General features: G+C 44.6%; 4 protein-coding genes across 8 annotated transcripts; 2 read left to right on the top strand and 2 right to left on the bottom strand.

Annotated features, from left to right (window-relative positions):
• The first annotated feature begins 58 nt into the window (after positions 1-58).
• On the top strand, positions 59-7953 carry LOC6560790 (glycogen debranching enzyme). Of its 4 annotated transcripts, XM_032735058.1 has the most exons (9): positions 59-254; positions 1176-1777; positions 2709-3049; positions 3123-3480; positions 3547-4950; positions 5019-5874; positions 5940-6117; positions 6176-6345; positions 6407-7953. In XM_032735058.1, the coding sequence occupies exons 2-9, from the start codon at positions 1295-1297 to the stop codon at positions 7723-7725; spliced, it is 5109 nt and encodes a 1702-aa protein (XP_032590949.1). In that variant the 5' UTR covers positions 59-254; positions 1176-1294; the 3' UTR covers positions 7726-7953. The 4 variants fall into 4 exon arrangements, with proteins under 4 accessions (XP_032590949.1, XP_032590952.1, XP_001986232.1 ...); XM_032735061.2 differs by lacking the exon at positions 1176-1777 and having other exon boundaries at positions 108-254; positions 2706-3049; XM_001986196.2 differs by lacking the exon at positions 1176-1777 and having other exon boundaries at positions 109-254.
• A 24-nt stretch (positions 7954-7977) lies between these two features.
• On the bottom strand, positions 7978-8486 carry LOC6561131. Its single transcript, XM_001986195.3, has 2 exons — positions 8373-8486; positions 7978-8313 (listed from the first exon to the last, which is right to left on the bottom strand). The coding sequence occupies exons 1-2, from the start codon at positions 8469-8471 to the stop codon at positions 7978-7980; spliced, it is 435 nt and encodes a 144-aa protein (XP_001986231.2). The 5' UTR covers positions 8472-8486.
• Positions 8487-8594: 108 nt separating this feature from the next.
• On the bottom strand, positions 8595-12202 carry LOC6559287 (putative sodium-coupled neutral amino acid transporter 10). 2 transcript variants are annotated; one of them, XM_032735063.1, is made up of 5 exons: positions 12067-12202; positions 11149-11834; positions 10936-11084; positions 10735-10871; positions 8595-10671 (listed from the first exon to the last, which is right to left on the bottom strand). In XM_032735063.1, exons 2-5 carry the CDS (start codon positions 11763-11765, stop codon positions 8941-8943), a joined length of 2634 nt encoding a protein of 877 aa, XP_032590954.1. In that variant the 5' UTR covers positions 11766-11834; positions 12067-12202; the 3' UTR covers positions 8595-8940. The 2 variants fall into 2 exon arrangements, with proteins under 2 accessions (XP_032590954.1, XP_032590953.1); XM_032735062.1 differs by having other exon boundaries at positions 11149-11767.
• A 543-nt stretch (positions 12203-12745) lies between these two features.
• On the top strand, positions 12746-13648 carry LOC6559073 (40S ribosomal protein S15). Its single transcript, XM_001986193.2, has 4 exons — positions 12746-12779; positions 12983-13071; positions 13139-13361; positions 13440-13648. Exons 1-4 carry the CDS (start codon positions 12771-12773, stop codon positions 13563-13565), a joined length of 447 nt encoding a protein of 148 aa, XP_001986229.1. The 5' UTR covers positions 12746-12770; the 3' UTR covers positions 13566-13648.
• Positions 13649-13681: the final 33 nt, after the last annotated feature.

Genomic DNA, 13681 nt, shown 5'->3' with positions numbered 1-13681 from the left:
TGTCATCTGTACGCTTCCGACAGTCTAGCAGACAAACAAACCGAGACAGGCACCCAGACGAGTTGCACGTGTGCATCAATGAACGGCAATACAACGGCAGCAGAAATCACTTATGCGGGCGCACAGCTGATTTTTGTTTACCAGCACCCGTGGAGGGTGCGACATTCTCGAGCCGAAGCAGCTGGTGCGCGCACGAAAACTTGAAAGGTCACCTTGAGCTCAATAAAAAAACGAATTGAGGAATTTATTCGCTGGTAACGTTTTATTGAGTTGCAGATCATAGTTATTGGTGAAAAAAATTCTAATAAAATAGTTAGTGCATTATTTATTAAAGTATTGTTGAAAATATTGCCAAATAATTAAAATGAAATCAAATGGGAATACATTTAAGGCTTAACATTAGTTCAGTGCCACAAACAACATATTATCTAAGTGTTTACATCGAATATATATACATATTTTTTGTGATTAATACATGCGTGATCAGTATTGGGCCTCTTTCATTTATGCAAGCTATAATTTTCGATCAGGGCTATTGTTCGTACGTAAAGATAATACTATGCAGATGAATGTGGGTCAATGGACGCAATTTAATTTCATTTTATTTTTAAACTATTTGCCAAAAGTGTTGTTGACTTAAAACTTTATACAAACGACTAAACAAATGCAAATCTACTGCAAAATAATGCAATTTTGTTATACAGACATGTACATATCTGTATATATTATGTGTATGTATGTAAATTTGAACCGGTACAAAAAGATGAAAGCTTTTCCGCCCGGTTATCAGCTAACCTGGTTTTAAGGATTTGGGAAAATGTGTATATTGAAAAAGTGTTAAGTTAGCTTAGTAAATAGGAATTCATTTCACAGAATTCTCAAAATGTCATAGCACACTTATTGTTTAATGTTTTGTTTGTGGTTTTACTGATATCAGTAATGAGTTTTCAAATCGATACGGCTCAACGAACTTTACCGCTAGCATGTAAGCTTTGAGAAAAGCTTTAATAAAGTTGTCAAGGCAATCTTAAATTCATTCCGTTTCAAAGCTTATGCATGACTTGATGTACGTATGTATGTATGAATACACACACATATTACATACATACATCGTTATTTTGATTATTTTTAAAATGCTTAATTAACGCTTGCAAGTGGCTTTTGTTTAAGCGCAGATTTCAGTAGCTTTAGCACAGCAGCCGGCACCAAAACTCACACGAAAACAGAGAAAACGAAAGCACGTTAATAATTATTACACATAATAGTAATAATAACAATAATAGTAATAATAATAATGCTTTCGGAGGGTATCAAGTGGCTGGTTATAAGCACTAGGCGCAATTTCAATGCGCTGCTTAACATCTTGATGGGCTATCAGCTCTTTCGCTGGCTCATCAGTGCGCTAAATGGCGGGACGCAGATGCAGACGCAGATGCAAATGCAAAAAGTGCAAGCTTCTGTTGATAAGCAAGCGAATGCTGACGAAGAAGAAGCAGCAGCAACAGCTGTGCCAACTGAGTCGGCGCCAGTCAAGATTAGCGCGAATGAGCTTAGTGCCACAGCAGTCATGGGGAATGCAGGCAGCCAGATCAGCAGCAGCAACAGCAGCAGCAGCAAAAGCAGCAGCAACCAAAGCAGCAGCAGCAAAAGCAGCAGCAACCAAAGCAGCAGCAGTAAAAGCAGCAGCAACCAAAGCAGCAGCATTAAAATCACCAACAGCAGCAGCACCAGCAACCGCGATCGCAGCAGCGAATCTTTACGAAAACACCACAGTGAGGTATGATGATCACAATCGCTGATTGTAATTATGTAGTAAATATGCACATACATACGCACATACATACATACATACATACATACATACATACATACACAAATTCATACATACATCCACATAGACGTACATATATATGTACATATGTATTTGCATATTTATTTGCTTGTGCTGGAAAAGCATTGCACAGACTTAATAAAAACCTGGCGACAAGCTTCAGTCTGTGCCGTGTGCTCCTCGTGTTCTATCTATATAGTTACTAAATATATATATATATATATAGCTAACGCTTCTATTTTCTATATTTTTGTAATTCTATAACTTACTTCTGCTGTGGTGTTGTAACTGCATTGCCTGCGGTTGGTTGTCTATGTGTGTGCTTCTTATAATCTGTACTGTTGTAATCGCTAAACCTATCTTCACTAAAAATAGATTGGCGCCTGCCTCATTAAAATCATGAAATAAAAGGGGATGAAAAATCCCTACCCTACAGTGGTTAAATTAACCAAGGAGAGACATTTAAATCGTTCTAATTAACGCAATTTGAAGTTTATAAAAAAAGACTGTAGTACACATAAATATATACATATATGCCTGAAATGTTTTTTGATATAATTAAAAATAGATTCTAGTTAATAATTGATCGCAGTTGTTTACTTGCCAAAAAGACACTCTAACCATAAATTTTAATTAATGAAATAGCTTGGGTGCGGCTTAACAAATCTTAATGAATGTAACTGAAGCTGAACGTATTTTGAATTGTATTCTCATTTTTTTTATTGGGGTGACATTGGGAACGAATTGAATTGAATCCAATCGAATCGAATTGGCAATCATGTCTGTGTGGTAATCTATGTACTCATTGCATATATAACCATATATATATTAATATGTATATACATATATAAATAGTATCGCTTACTACTCCCAGCAGGCATTGACAATGAGCAAGGACATCGAATCGCACAGCATACCCATTGCGGAGGGCGTAAATGCTGAGCATGTTTTGTACCGCTTGAAACATGGCTCCAAGTTGGGCGTCCATCCGGATGTCTCGTTGCTGGGCCGTAAAATCATATTGCTCACCAACTACCCCGCCGAGGGCAAGAAATTTGTGCGCACCGAATATCGCATTCTCGACTGGCAGTCAAAGGATGGCAAGCCGATCACCAGCGAAAATCATCCAGAAGTCCATGTCGTGGATACAGACATCTACAGCGAGTTGCTGCTGAAGATTTCGGGCACTTTCCGTTTCTACTTCACATTTGCCGATCGGTGAGTTGAGCTAAAAAATATGAATCGCTTTAGAAGTTCACTTCACTTTGCCAAATTCCCATTTCTTTTGCAGTGAACGCAAAGCAGATGCTCCACCAGATGGTGCGTTGTATGTGCAGGTGGAGCCGACGCTGAATGTGGGTCCCGTGGGTGCACAGAAGGTAATACCCTTGAATTCGGTGCGTTGTCAAACGGTGATGACCAAGCTGCTGGGGCCACTGAACACGTGGGAGGCCAAGTTGCGCGTGGCCAAGGAGTCTGGCTACAATGTCATCCACTTTACGCCCATCCAGGAGCTGGGTGGCTCTCGTTCTGGTTATTCGCTGCGTGATCAGCTCAGTGTCAATTCACATTTTGCGGCTAAGAAGGGCGATAAAGTAACCTTCGACGATGTGGAGAAAATGATTAAAAAGTGCCGCCAGGAATGGGGCGTAAGTATGGCTAATTATTCGCAAGTATTTTTGAATTCTAATCCGTTTTTGTGTACGTTTTGCCAGGTTGCCTCCATTTGCGACATTGTGCTCAATCACACTGCCAACGAGTCGGAGTGGCTGCTCAAGCATCCGGATGCAACTTATTCGTGTGCCACATGCCCCTATTTGCGTCCCGCATTCTTGTTGGATGCGGCACTGGCGCAATGCGGCGCTGATATTGCCGCCGGTAAGCTGGAGCATTTGGGCGTGCCCGTAATCATCGATCAGGAATGCCATTTGGAAGCATTAAAGTACCATTTGCATAATGCTTACCTATCCGCGGTCAATATACACGAACTGTATCAGTGCGATGTGATGGGCTATGTGAACGAGTTCATGACTCAGGTGCGGACCCGTGAGCCGCCCAAGAATGTGACGAAGCATGAGCGCTTCCAGGAGATCCAACTGATACAGGATCCGGAATATCGACGCTTGGGTAGCACCATTGATTTTGAGCTGGCATTGGATATCTTTAATGCTTTCCATGGCGACTGTTTCGATGAGGAGGCCCGCTTCCGCAAATGTGCGGAGACACTGCGTCACCATCTCGACTGGCTGAACGAGCGTGTCCGTGCCGAGATTCAGGGCTATCTCAGCTATGCCATCGATAATTGTCTGGCTGGTGTGCGCTACGAGCGTGTCCAGCACGATGGACCCCATGTGAAAGAGATCTCCATAAAGTATGCCGTCTTCATGACATACTTTACCCACACGGGCACCGAGGGCAAGACGCTCAAGGAGATCGAGCAGGACATGTACGGCAAGGTGGGCGAATTCCTTATGGCTCACAATGGCTGGGTGATGGGCACCAGCGATCCCCTGCTGGACTTTGCCGAACAGCAACCGACGCGCGCAAATGTTTACCTGAAGCGCGAACTCATCGCTTGGGGCGACAGTGTGAAGTTGCGCTTTGGCAAGCGACCGGAGGATAGTCCGTATTTGTGGCGCCACATGACCGAGTATGTGGAGACAACGGCTCGCATTTTCGATGGCGTTCGCCTGGACAACTGCCATTCGACGCCGCTGCATGTGGCCGAATATCTGCTGGATGCGGCACGCAAAATCAATCCGGAGCTTTATGTTGTCGCTGAGCTATTCACCAATTCCGATGCCACAGACAATGTGTTCGTCAATCGGCTGGGCATCACGTCACTGATACGCGAAGCGCTCTCCGCCTGGGATTCCCATGAGCAGGGTCGTCTCGTTTATCGGTATGGTGGCGCACCCGTTGGCGGCTTCTATGCGAATCCAAATCGCGATGTTGCCTCCAGTGTGGCGCATGCTCTCTTCATGGATTTAACCCACGATAATCCATCGGCAGTGGAGAAACGCACCGTCTACGATCTCTTGCCCTCATCGGCTCTGGTGGCCATGGCCTGTTGTGCCACGGGCAGCAATCGCGGCTATGATGAACTCGTGCCGCATCACGTGAGTCCCAACTGCTATCCAAATACCTGTTTATTATACATATATATATATATATATTTATTTCACAGATTCATGTGGTGGACGAGGAGCGTCCGTATCAGGAGTGGGGAAAGGCTGTCGACTTTAAGACGGGCATCGTGGCCGCGAAGCGCGCCTTGAATATACTCCACGGCCAGCTGGCAGAGGAAGGTTTCACCCAGGTGTATGTGGATCAAATGGATCCCAATGTGGTGGCAGTGACTCGCCATTCACCCACCACTCATCAGACGGTCATTTTGGTGGCACACACCGCCTTCAGCTATCCACATCCCAATGCGGGCGCGACCAATGTGCGTCCGTTGCGTTTCGAGGGCATTCTGGACGAGATCATTCTGGAGGCCAATTTGACGATGAAGAGCGACAAGCCATTCGATTCGCCGGCACCGTTTAAGAAGGATGCAAATGTGCTGAATGGTTTCAAACAGTTCCAGCTGCATCTGCAGGAGCATATACCGCTCAGCAAGTCGCAGGTGTTCGAGACGAATCTTTATCAGGATGGCAACAATACGCAGCTCAACTTTGCCAATCTGCGACCGGGCACAGTGGTCGCCATACGCGTTTCCATGCATCCCATTGCCCGCAAGAGTTTCGATCGCCTGCAGCTGGTGACGAATGCTCTGCGCTCAGAGTCCGGATCACAGTGTGAGGATCTCCAAGCGATTGTCACCAAATTGGATTTGAACGCGTTGAGCCGTGCGCTCTTCAGCGGCGATCAGGAGGAGCGTGACATGGGCCTGGGCGGCTCCGCCTATGATATTCCCAACTTTGGACCACTTGTCTATTGTGGCTTGCAGGGCTTCGTCTCGTTGCTAACGGAAATATCGCCACGCGATGATTTGGGTCATCCGTTGTGCAACAATTTGCGTGACGGCAACTGGATGATGGGTGAGTTTTGCTTACAACTTTGAAGCTGTAATGGATATATATATTATGGATGTTCTTTTAACCAGATTACATTGCCGATCGTCTCAACAATTTTGATGACTTGAAGCCGCTTTCGGTGTGGATGAAGGCAACCTTTGAGCCACTGAAGAATGTGCCACGCTATCTCATACCCTGTTATTTTGATGCCATTGTCAGCGGTGTGCATAATGTACTCGTCAACCAGGTCAACCAATTGATGCCCAGGTGAGTATAAATATATGTATATATATACAGATATTATAATTATTTGTTTATCGTTTAGTTTCATACGCGATGGCCATCATTTTACTCAATCGCTGGCGCTGGCAACGCTGCAGTTCCTCGCCGCCTGCCGCTCGGCCAATCTGCCTGGATTCAGTTTGGCGCTCAGTCCACCAAAGCCGCCCAAGCTGTGCGTCACCTTATCTGCCGGCTTGCCGCACTTTTCCACAGGTAACCAGTGGACATCATTAATAAATATTTATACTGATTGTTTGTATGTATTTGTTTGCAGGATATATGCGCTGCTGGGGACGAGATACGTTCATCGCATTGCGTGGCTTGTTGCTGCTCACTGGCCGATTCAATGAGGCACGCTATATCATTATTGGTTTCGCATCGGCGATGCGTCATGGCCTGATCCCAAATCTGTTGGACAATGGCACCAAGCCGCGCTTCAACTGCCGCGATGCTGTCTGGTGGTGGTTGCACAGCATCGCCCAATACGTGCAGGCTGCGCCCAAGGGCAGCGATATACTCAAGGATAAGGTGTCGCGTATCTTCCCCTATGACGATTCGGAGCCGCATGCACCGGGCGAATTCGACCAGCTGCTGTACGATGTGATGCAGGAGGCACTCCAGGTCCATTTCCAGGGTCTGCAATATCGCGAACGCAATGCTGGCCACGAAATCGATGCACACATGACGGATCAGGGTTTTAACAATCATATTGGTGTGCATCCGGAGACGGGTTTCGTCTTTGGCGGCAACAGCGCCAACTGCGGCACCTGGATGGACAAAATGGGCTCCTCCGAGAAGGCCGGCAATCGTGGTCGTCCCAGCACGCCACGTGATGGTTCCGCCGTCGAGCTGATTGGTCTACAATATGCCGTATTGCGTTTCTTGCAGGGCATCAGTGAGCAAAAGCTAATCCCATACAGTGGTGTGCAGCGCAAGGGTCCGTCTGGTGCGGTGACCAAGTGGACCTACAAAGGTTGGGCCGATCGCATACAGAGTAACTTTGATGCGCACTTCTTTGTTAAGGAAACGGATAGCACCAAAGTGGCCAACAAGAAGAGCATCTACAAGGACAGTGTAGGAGCCACACAGGACTGGACAGATTTCCAGTTGCGTTGCAATTTCCCCATTGCGCTGACAGTGGCACCTGATCTATGTAATCCGCAATGCGCCTGGGCTGCACTGGAGCAGGCTAAGAAGTATCTGCTGGGACCGCTGGGCATGAAGACATTGGATCCGGATGATTGGAATTACAGGGCCAACTATGATAATTCCAATGATTCGGGTGATTGCACCGTGGCTCATGGCGCCAACTATCATCAGGGACCCGAATGGGTCTGGCCCATTGGCTATTATTTGCGCGCCCGTCTCATCTTTGCCAAGAAGTGCGGCTATCTGGACGAGACCATTGAGGAGACGTGGGTGATACTGCGTGCCCATCTCCGTGAGATGCAGACATCCCATTGGCGTGGGCTGCCCGAGCTGACCAACGACAATGGCAGCTATTGCAACGATTCCTGCCGCACTCAGGCCTGGAGCATTGGCACACTCCTCGAAGTGTTGAACGATTTGCATGCGCTTGGCGCCGATGTTTAAAGTTTCATCAGTTCTTAATCAAACTTTTGGCTGATCGGAGATCCTATTTATCAAAATTATTTATCAAAATTTAACAAAAATCTTAATCGAAATACACACTTCATTCAAGGATTCGAAGTTTAGTGATACATTTGATGTGCATAGCCATGAAGTTATATAGTTGTTCAATTTGTTACACAATTGTTATGGTTCATCTGTACTCTCAATTAAAGTTATTTTATCCTACGACACCGGCTTTGTGTCTTTAATTCTCTACGAGAAGTAGCTGTTTCTGGTCACTCGCATGCAGGACGTCATTGGCGGACAAATGGGTCCATTACTTTTGCAAGATTGCGTGATCACGCAACGGGATTCCAGTTCATGGACATCTTCGGCAAACTCTGGCCCTGATCTGGTGTTCATGTAAGCCTCATCCAGTTGTGAGATCACGCTGTCTGATCCTACATCTTTGTCACTGGTCATTGCCTCCAACTCTAAACAATTTCTTGGCACTTTGGACGGATTTCGTACTTGATTATCGATTATCTTGTTTTGGATTTCACCGTTTTCATTCTGATCTGCATAGTTATCCGTTGATTTTCGATCCAACTTTGAAATATATGCATTGTTATTTACAAATTCATATATTTCATATGGGTTTAACTCACGATTTTGTATCTGTTGAATAGTTGAAGTGCTGCTGAGCAGGTCAACTCGTATATGCTGTGCAAAACAATCTCTTGTACAACATTCAATACTATTGACATGTTTCAAAATATAAAAACTGAACAATTTTGATGAAATAATTATAGCAGCTGATAAACAATTTGTAAAGCCTGCCTGCTACATAGATGAAGCTTAGACCAGATCGGATCATTACGATTTATAATACATATGTAATGGACTTGGTAAAGATTAGTTTACTGCAACTCAATTAAAATTGGCCAACAGTTTTCGGAGACCTCAATTTGATAGGTATTTTCTATTGTTAACTTATGGTTTATTGCTTAGCATATTTGGGTGTCTCCTGCCTGACACTTAATAAATACAATTTTATCAATAAATACAATTTACATAAGTTATATAGAGTATATGTACATAAAGCTTCTTGGGCCCCGTGAACAATCTTACGCTCGAGCTAGTTAGAAATACACATTCTATGAAATTATATATCATATTTTTGGGTTAACGCAGTGCTTGCGGCTCAGTTCAGTTCAGTTCAGATCAGTGCAATTGTTAGCTTTTATCAAGTACTGTGGTGGGTGGTGTCGTCGTCGTCGTGGTCGTCGTCTCGTAATCCTCATCCTTGATGGATTTCAATTCGCGTCCCATTTTTTCAGCTTGGATGCCGAGACCGACAAGCGCACTGGTTTTCACCTCATTCAGCTGGGGCTTCGGAAGACAGTTCTCTTTGTTGTCGACATTTGCGTCGCGTTTGAGCCGCAACACGGTCGACTCAGACGTGACTTTTTGCTCTTTTATTTGCAACAATTCGCGTCTTATCGCCTCAATATTGTCGACGCTGCTTGATTTGTTATTTGCCAGTTCTTCGGTTAAGGTTCTGTTTGGCTTTTTCTGTGTGGAATTGGCAATCAATGCGAGAGGCAGTGGTAGTCGTTGGGCCAACACTGGTGCCCCCGCCTTTGATGCATTATTGAACAGCTCGCCCGTCTTGTAGGAAAGTGGCTCAAAGACGCCAGCGTGGGCTTCCTGCTCTTCTCGTGCATGCGCATTTTCTGTCAGCATCTCCATCAGTGAGACTGGCTTGCGTTCTTTAACAGTATCGTTGGCTGGTTGAGGTTGTGTTTGTGGCTGCAGCTGCTCCGACTTTTGCTTTTGTTGCTGCTCATCTAGACGATTGGTTTCCTTAACCTGATTCAGTGCATTGGCTAGTTCATCAACAGCTAAATGTTTTGGAATGACAGGATTATGATTTTCCAATTGATGGGTCAGCTTATCGACGCTGCGCTCCAAGAGTTTCATAGTAGCGGGATTTTGTGGCTTTTGTTTGGCCAACTCTTCGTTTAGTTTATCTACGGTGCGTTCCAGCCTCTGCATTTTCTCCTTGAGCTCCTTTTCCTGCTCACGCAGCTCAACACCACTTGGTTTATCCTTTTGCTCCTCAGCCGTAATTTCCTCTTCCTTTTTAATGGCAGCCCCATCAATTGTTTGCTGTGCTCCATCTTCTAATTTCTTAGACTCTTCCAGCGTCTTGGCAGGCAGTTCTACTGCTGCTTCTGCTGCCACTGCAGGATTTTCTACTTTGGTCAAGTTTTTCTTTGCAGCTGGCGTTTCTTTAACTTCTTTCACTTCTTCTGCAACGTTAGCTTCCGGTTTTGGCAAGCTCTCCGAGTTGTCCAGAGGTGAATCGTTTTTCAGTTCCACGCCATGGGATTCATCAACGGGCAGCGGCGGCATCGGTGGATTGTTCGCCGAAGCACTTAAAACATTTGGCTTCTCGACAATATTATTACTATCCGCGTTCTGTTCCCGCTTGCCAACTTCCAGTTTCTCTAATATTTCTTTAACTTCCATATCGCTTGGCGTTTTCATTATATGTTTTAGCAGCACAGGCTTCTTTTCGTTGTGAAGTGCATTAAATAGTGGTGTATCGTTGGGCAACAGAGGTGTGACAACTTGCACTCCCCCATCAAATTGTGGACCCGAACTCTGGGCATCAATCGCATTTAAATTGGCATACGTGCCAAGAATCATCAGAAAGAAGCCGCTGATAAATACAAATTGTGCCAACTTTCGTTCCATGGATTCCTTTTGGATGATCTGGCGAAAACTCGATGCCGGAAACATGATGCAAATCGCCACGCCAATTGTGGAGCCCACCAGGCCAATAATCAGCTCAACCGATGGAATCACAAGCGCCACGCACAGCGAGAAGAACACGATGAAGAGCGTAATTAAACGGAAACGCTGCTCGGGTATATAACTGCTGGTCTCTGTGTGTCCATGCTGCAATTCGAAACACATACCAATTATGATTTTATAACTTGAAAAGGTAAGTGCAATCCATACCTTTCTGTACAACAAGGAGTAGATGCTTGCTCGGCAGGGGAATATGACCAGAGGAAAGCTGAATGCCACCGATAGCACAAAACCAATTTTAATGATATCACTGCCAAACGACTGCGACAAGTTAATTAAAATATTACCTAAAATCAAAGATAACATTTAATAATTTGTACGTAGGTTGTTGCGTTGTGATTGAAGTCATACCGGAAAAGCTGTGCGTACAGAAGGCGACGTAGCCAAAGAAACCAACAGCTATGTAGACCAGTGTACATATCCAGGTCGCATTGCGCACAATGCCATTCAGTCTGTCCAGACTTTGATTGTTGATGCTCTCAAATACCTCAAAAAGTTGCCTGCAAGTAAAGAGTTGCATATTAAAGATACAGATTTAGAAATACAATTTTAAAGAGAACATACATTTGACAGGACAGTGCCATGCTGAAGATGGGTAAGCATTGGAGAACTCCCGCTGGTTCCCAGTAGACAACCTTCTCTTTCCAATCGTTGGCCACAATATGCGACTCAGACTCGAGCACAATCTTCAGCATGAGGCATACATAGAATCCGATGGAGGCGGTGCACACTGCAGACAAACTGTCCACATTCCGTAGCATGCCCAGCGGCACAATGCAGCAGACGGTGACGGCACACATGACCACGGTGCGCAGATGTTGATTCTCCGCAATGTCCACATTGAACAGTTTAGCCACGATCTGTGGCCCCAAGTCGCCGACGACAACAAAATACGTTATGCACGTACCAATTAGATAGCCAATGATGCAAAGTTCTGCCAACAGTTTGCCGGATGCGCCAAATGCATGCAGGCCAAGCATTTCGAAGCTTTTACGACGTGTCAGCAACGATGTTTTTATCAGATAATGACAGCAGACACGTGTTATCCAATTGCTGAGTATCAGCAGCAATATGGACAAAATAATGCCGCACTTCTGAAAGCAGAAGGGCATGGCCAGAATTCCAACGCCAATTATGCTATTGGCCAGAGTCATAACGTGGCCCGAATGTGAGAACATCATGGCTGCAACCAAAAAAAAATCTCGCTTTCACCTGTGGCTGGCTTGAAATATTTTTTGTTTTTGGATGAGCTAAACCAAGTTGTTAAGTCCGTAAGCAAAAAAGAACGTATAAAAGAAAGAGAAATAAACAAGGAAATAGCTTGATGGCAATTCACTCGCAGACGTACTTGTTTTTATCACAAAAAAATCAAATGCAAAAGACGCCACTTGCGCAAGCAAAAAGAAAACACAAAAACACAACAAAATAAAGCAAATAGTCGAAGAAACATAAAGCAGTGGGTTTTTGTGGCTTGTGGCTCACATTTGGCGGCGAATACTGTTTGAAAGCGCGTTGAATACTATTGGAGGGGTGGCAATTGTGTTTTTACGTCGTTCACATTTGTGTAAATTTTGTGTCTTTTAAAACATCTTTTTGGTAACGTCAGCATTGTTTGGGTTTCTGCACGGCCGTCGCTTAACAGCTGTTTGTACTGGTGATGTGCGCGTGAACAGAGGCGAGTGGCACGACTCACGTTAATCGAATAATATGTTGATTTAGCAAACAATTTTGTGTTTACTTTACAAGTATATAGTATATATTTAAAGCTAACTATTGGATGATTAAAGAAAGATCAATGAATTGCAAAAGCTGTGACAAGTGCAATAACAGCTGCTGTTCTCAACACTGTCCAGTTCTTGGAACTTTGCATGGCCAGACTTTGGCTACTTTGTAAACAGCGATTTTCTTGACACTGAAAGTGACTTAGCTAATTAAATATATATTCCTTATTAAAGCACAGAGAAATATTGACAGATCAGCGCTTGAAACCACAAAATGTATAAAATGCGGTTGAGCTGTCGCTAGCACGCTCACAACTAGTTCCAAAAAGTCAGGAGCATCTCTAGTTTTTATCAATGTGACCAAATATTTAACCAATTGTTTACAGACTGGCAATGCCAATTTTTAGTCTGGTGGCAACGCTTCGTTTTGTGATTCTTTCCGTTCCCCAGACTGCAAACGTCAAGATGGCCGATGTAATTTTTGTGCAAAAATCTAAAAAAATATTGAACATCCGTGTGCAGAACGGCTACAGTATACCATATTTAGCCTATATAATATAATGCACATGCATGCCAATGTTATTTTAGAGTTTTGTGTGCTATATCACAAATAGAAGTGACTATTTTGGCTAATATGCATTTTGTTTTGTTTTTTATATATTGGCTGACACAAACAGCAAGTTGATGAAACTCTTAAGAAGAAGCGTACCTTCAAGAAGTTCACCTACCGCGGTGTGGACTTGGACCAGCTGTTGGATATGCCCAAGTGAGTAAAATCCACTTCGGCGTCCCCCCCACAAAAAAAACTAACCTCATTTTTTTGGTGACTGCAGCAACCAGTTGGTGGAGCTGATGCACAGCCGCGCACGCAGGCGTTTCTCGCGCGGCCTGAAGCGCAAGCCGATGGCACTGATCAAGAAGCTGCGCAAGGCCAAGAAGGAGGCACCGCCAAATGAGAAGCCCGAAATTGTGAAGACCCATCTGAGGAACATGATCATTGTGCCCGAGATGACCGGCTCCATCATTGGCGTTTACAATGGCAAGGACTTTGGCCAGGTGAGCCACATAAATGGTACATAATTAATATTGAATTGTATTTACTAACGTGTGTTCTCTGTTTCCCACCTTTGCCAGGTTGAGGTCAAGCCCGAGATGATCGGTCACTATTTGGGTGAATTTGCGTTGACCTACAAGCCCGTCAAGCACGGTCGTCCCGGTATCGGTGCCACACACAGCTCACGTTTTATTCCCCTCAAGTAGACGCAACCGGACTCGATGTCTGCTGCTTGTTTTTGGATTTTTACGCGCGTAATAAAGGAAACGTAATTTTTTAAGAACGTAAAGTTGCTTTTTTCAATTAAGTAAAACCACCAGCG

This window comes from Drosophila grimshawi, unplaced genomic scaffold (assembly GCF_018153295.1).
Source record: "Drosophila grimshawi isolate 15287-2541.00 unplaced genomic scaffold, ASM1815329v1 contig_1367, whole genome shotgun sequence".
Classification (NCBI taxonomy): Eukaryota; Metazoa; Arthropoda; class Insecta; order Diptera; family Drosophilidae; genus Drosophila; species Drosophila grimshawi.
Note: the sequence above shows the minus strand (reverse complement) of the source record. Positions and strands in the feature narration are given on the sequence as shown.

What these genes read in the sequence shown, in the direction of transcription:
- LOC6560790 (XM_032735058.1), top strand. Translation starts at nt 1,295, where the DNA reads ATGCTTTCGGAGGGTATCAAGTGGCTGGTTATAAGCACTAGGCGCAAT. An exon ending in TACGAAAACACCACAGTGAG is followed by an intron (nt 1,778 to 2,708) that starts GTATGATGATCA and finishes TACTCCCAGCAG; the next exon opens with GCATTGACAATGAGCAAGGA. An exon ending in GTCAACCAATTGATGCCCAG is followed by an intron (nt 6,118 to 6,175) that starts GTGAGTATAAAT and finishes TTTATCGTTTAG; the next exon opens with TTTCATACGCGATGGCCATC.
- LOC6561131 (XM_001986195.3), bottom strand. Translation starts at nt 8,471, where the DNA reads ATGTCAATAGTATTGAATGTTGTACAAGAGATTGTTTTGCACAGCATA. An exon ending in TATTCAACAGATACAAAATC is followed by an intron (nt 8,314 to 8,372) that starts GTGAGTTAAACC and finishes TATATTTCAAAG; the next exon opens with TTGGATCGAAAATCAACGGA.
- LOC6559287 (XM_032735063.1), bottom strand. Translation starts at nt 11,765, where the DNA reads ATGATGTTCTCACATTCGGGCCACGTTATGACTCTGGCCAATAGCATA. An exon ending in ATGGCACTGTCCTGTCAAAT is followed by an intron (nt 11,085 to 11,148) that starts GTATGTTCTCTT and finishes CTTTACTTGCAG; the next exon opens with GCAACTTTTTGAGGTATTTG. An exon ending in CTGTACGCACAGCTTTTCCG is followed by an intron (nt 10,872 to 10,935) that starts GTATGACTTCAA and finishes CTTTGATTTTAG; the next exon opens with GTAATATTTTAATTAACTTG.
- LOC6559073 (XM_001986193.2), top strand. An exon ending in CAGCTGTTGGATATGCCCAA is followed by an intron (nt 13,072 to 13,138) that starts GTGAGTAAAATC and finishes TGGTGACTGCAG; the next exon opens with CAACCAGTTGGTGGAGCTGA. An exon ending in ATGGCAAGGACTTTGGCCAG is followed by an intron (nt 13,362 to 13,439) that starts GTGAGCCACATA and finishes CACCTTTGCCAG; the next exon opens with GTTGAGGTCAAGCCCGAGAT.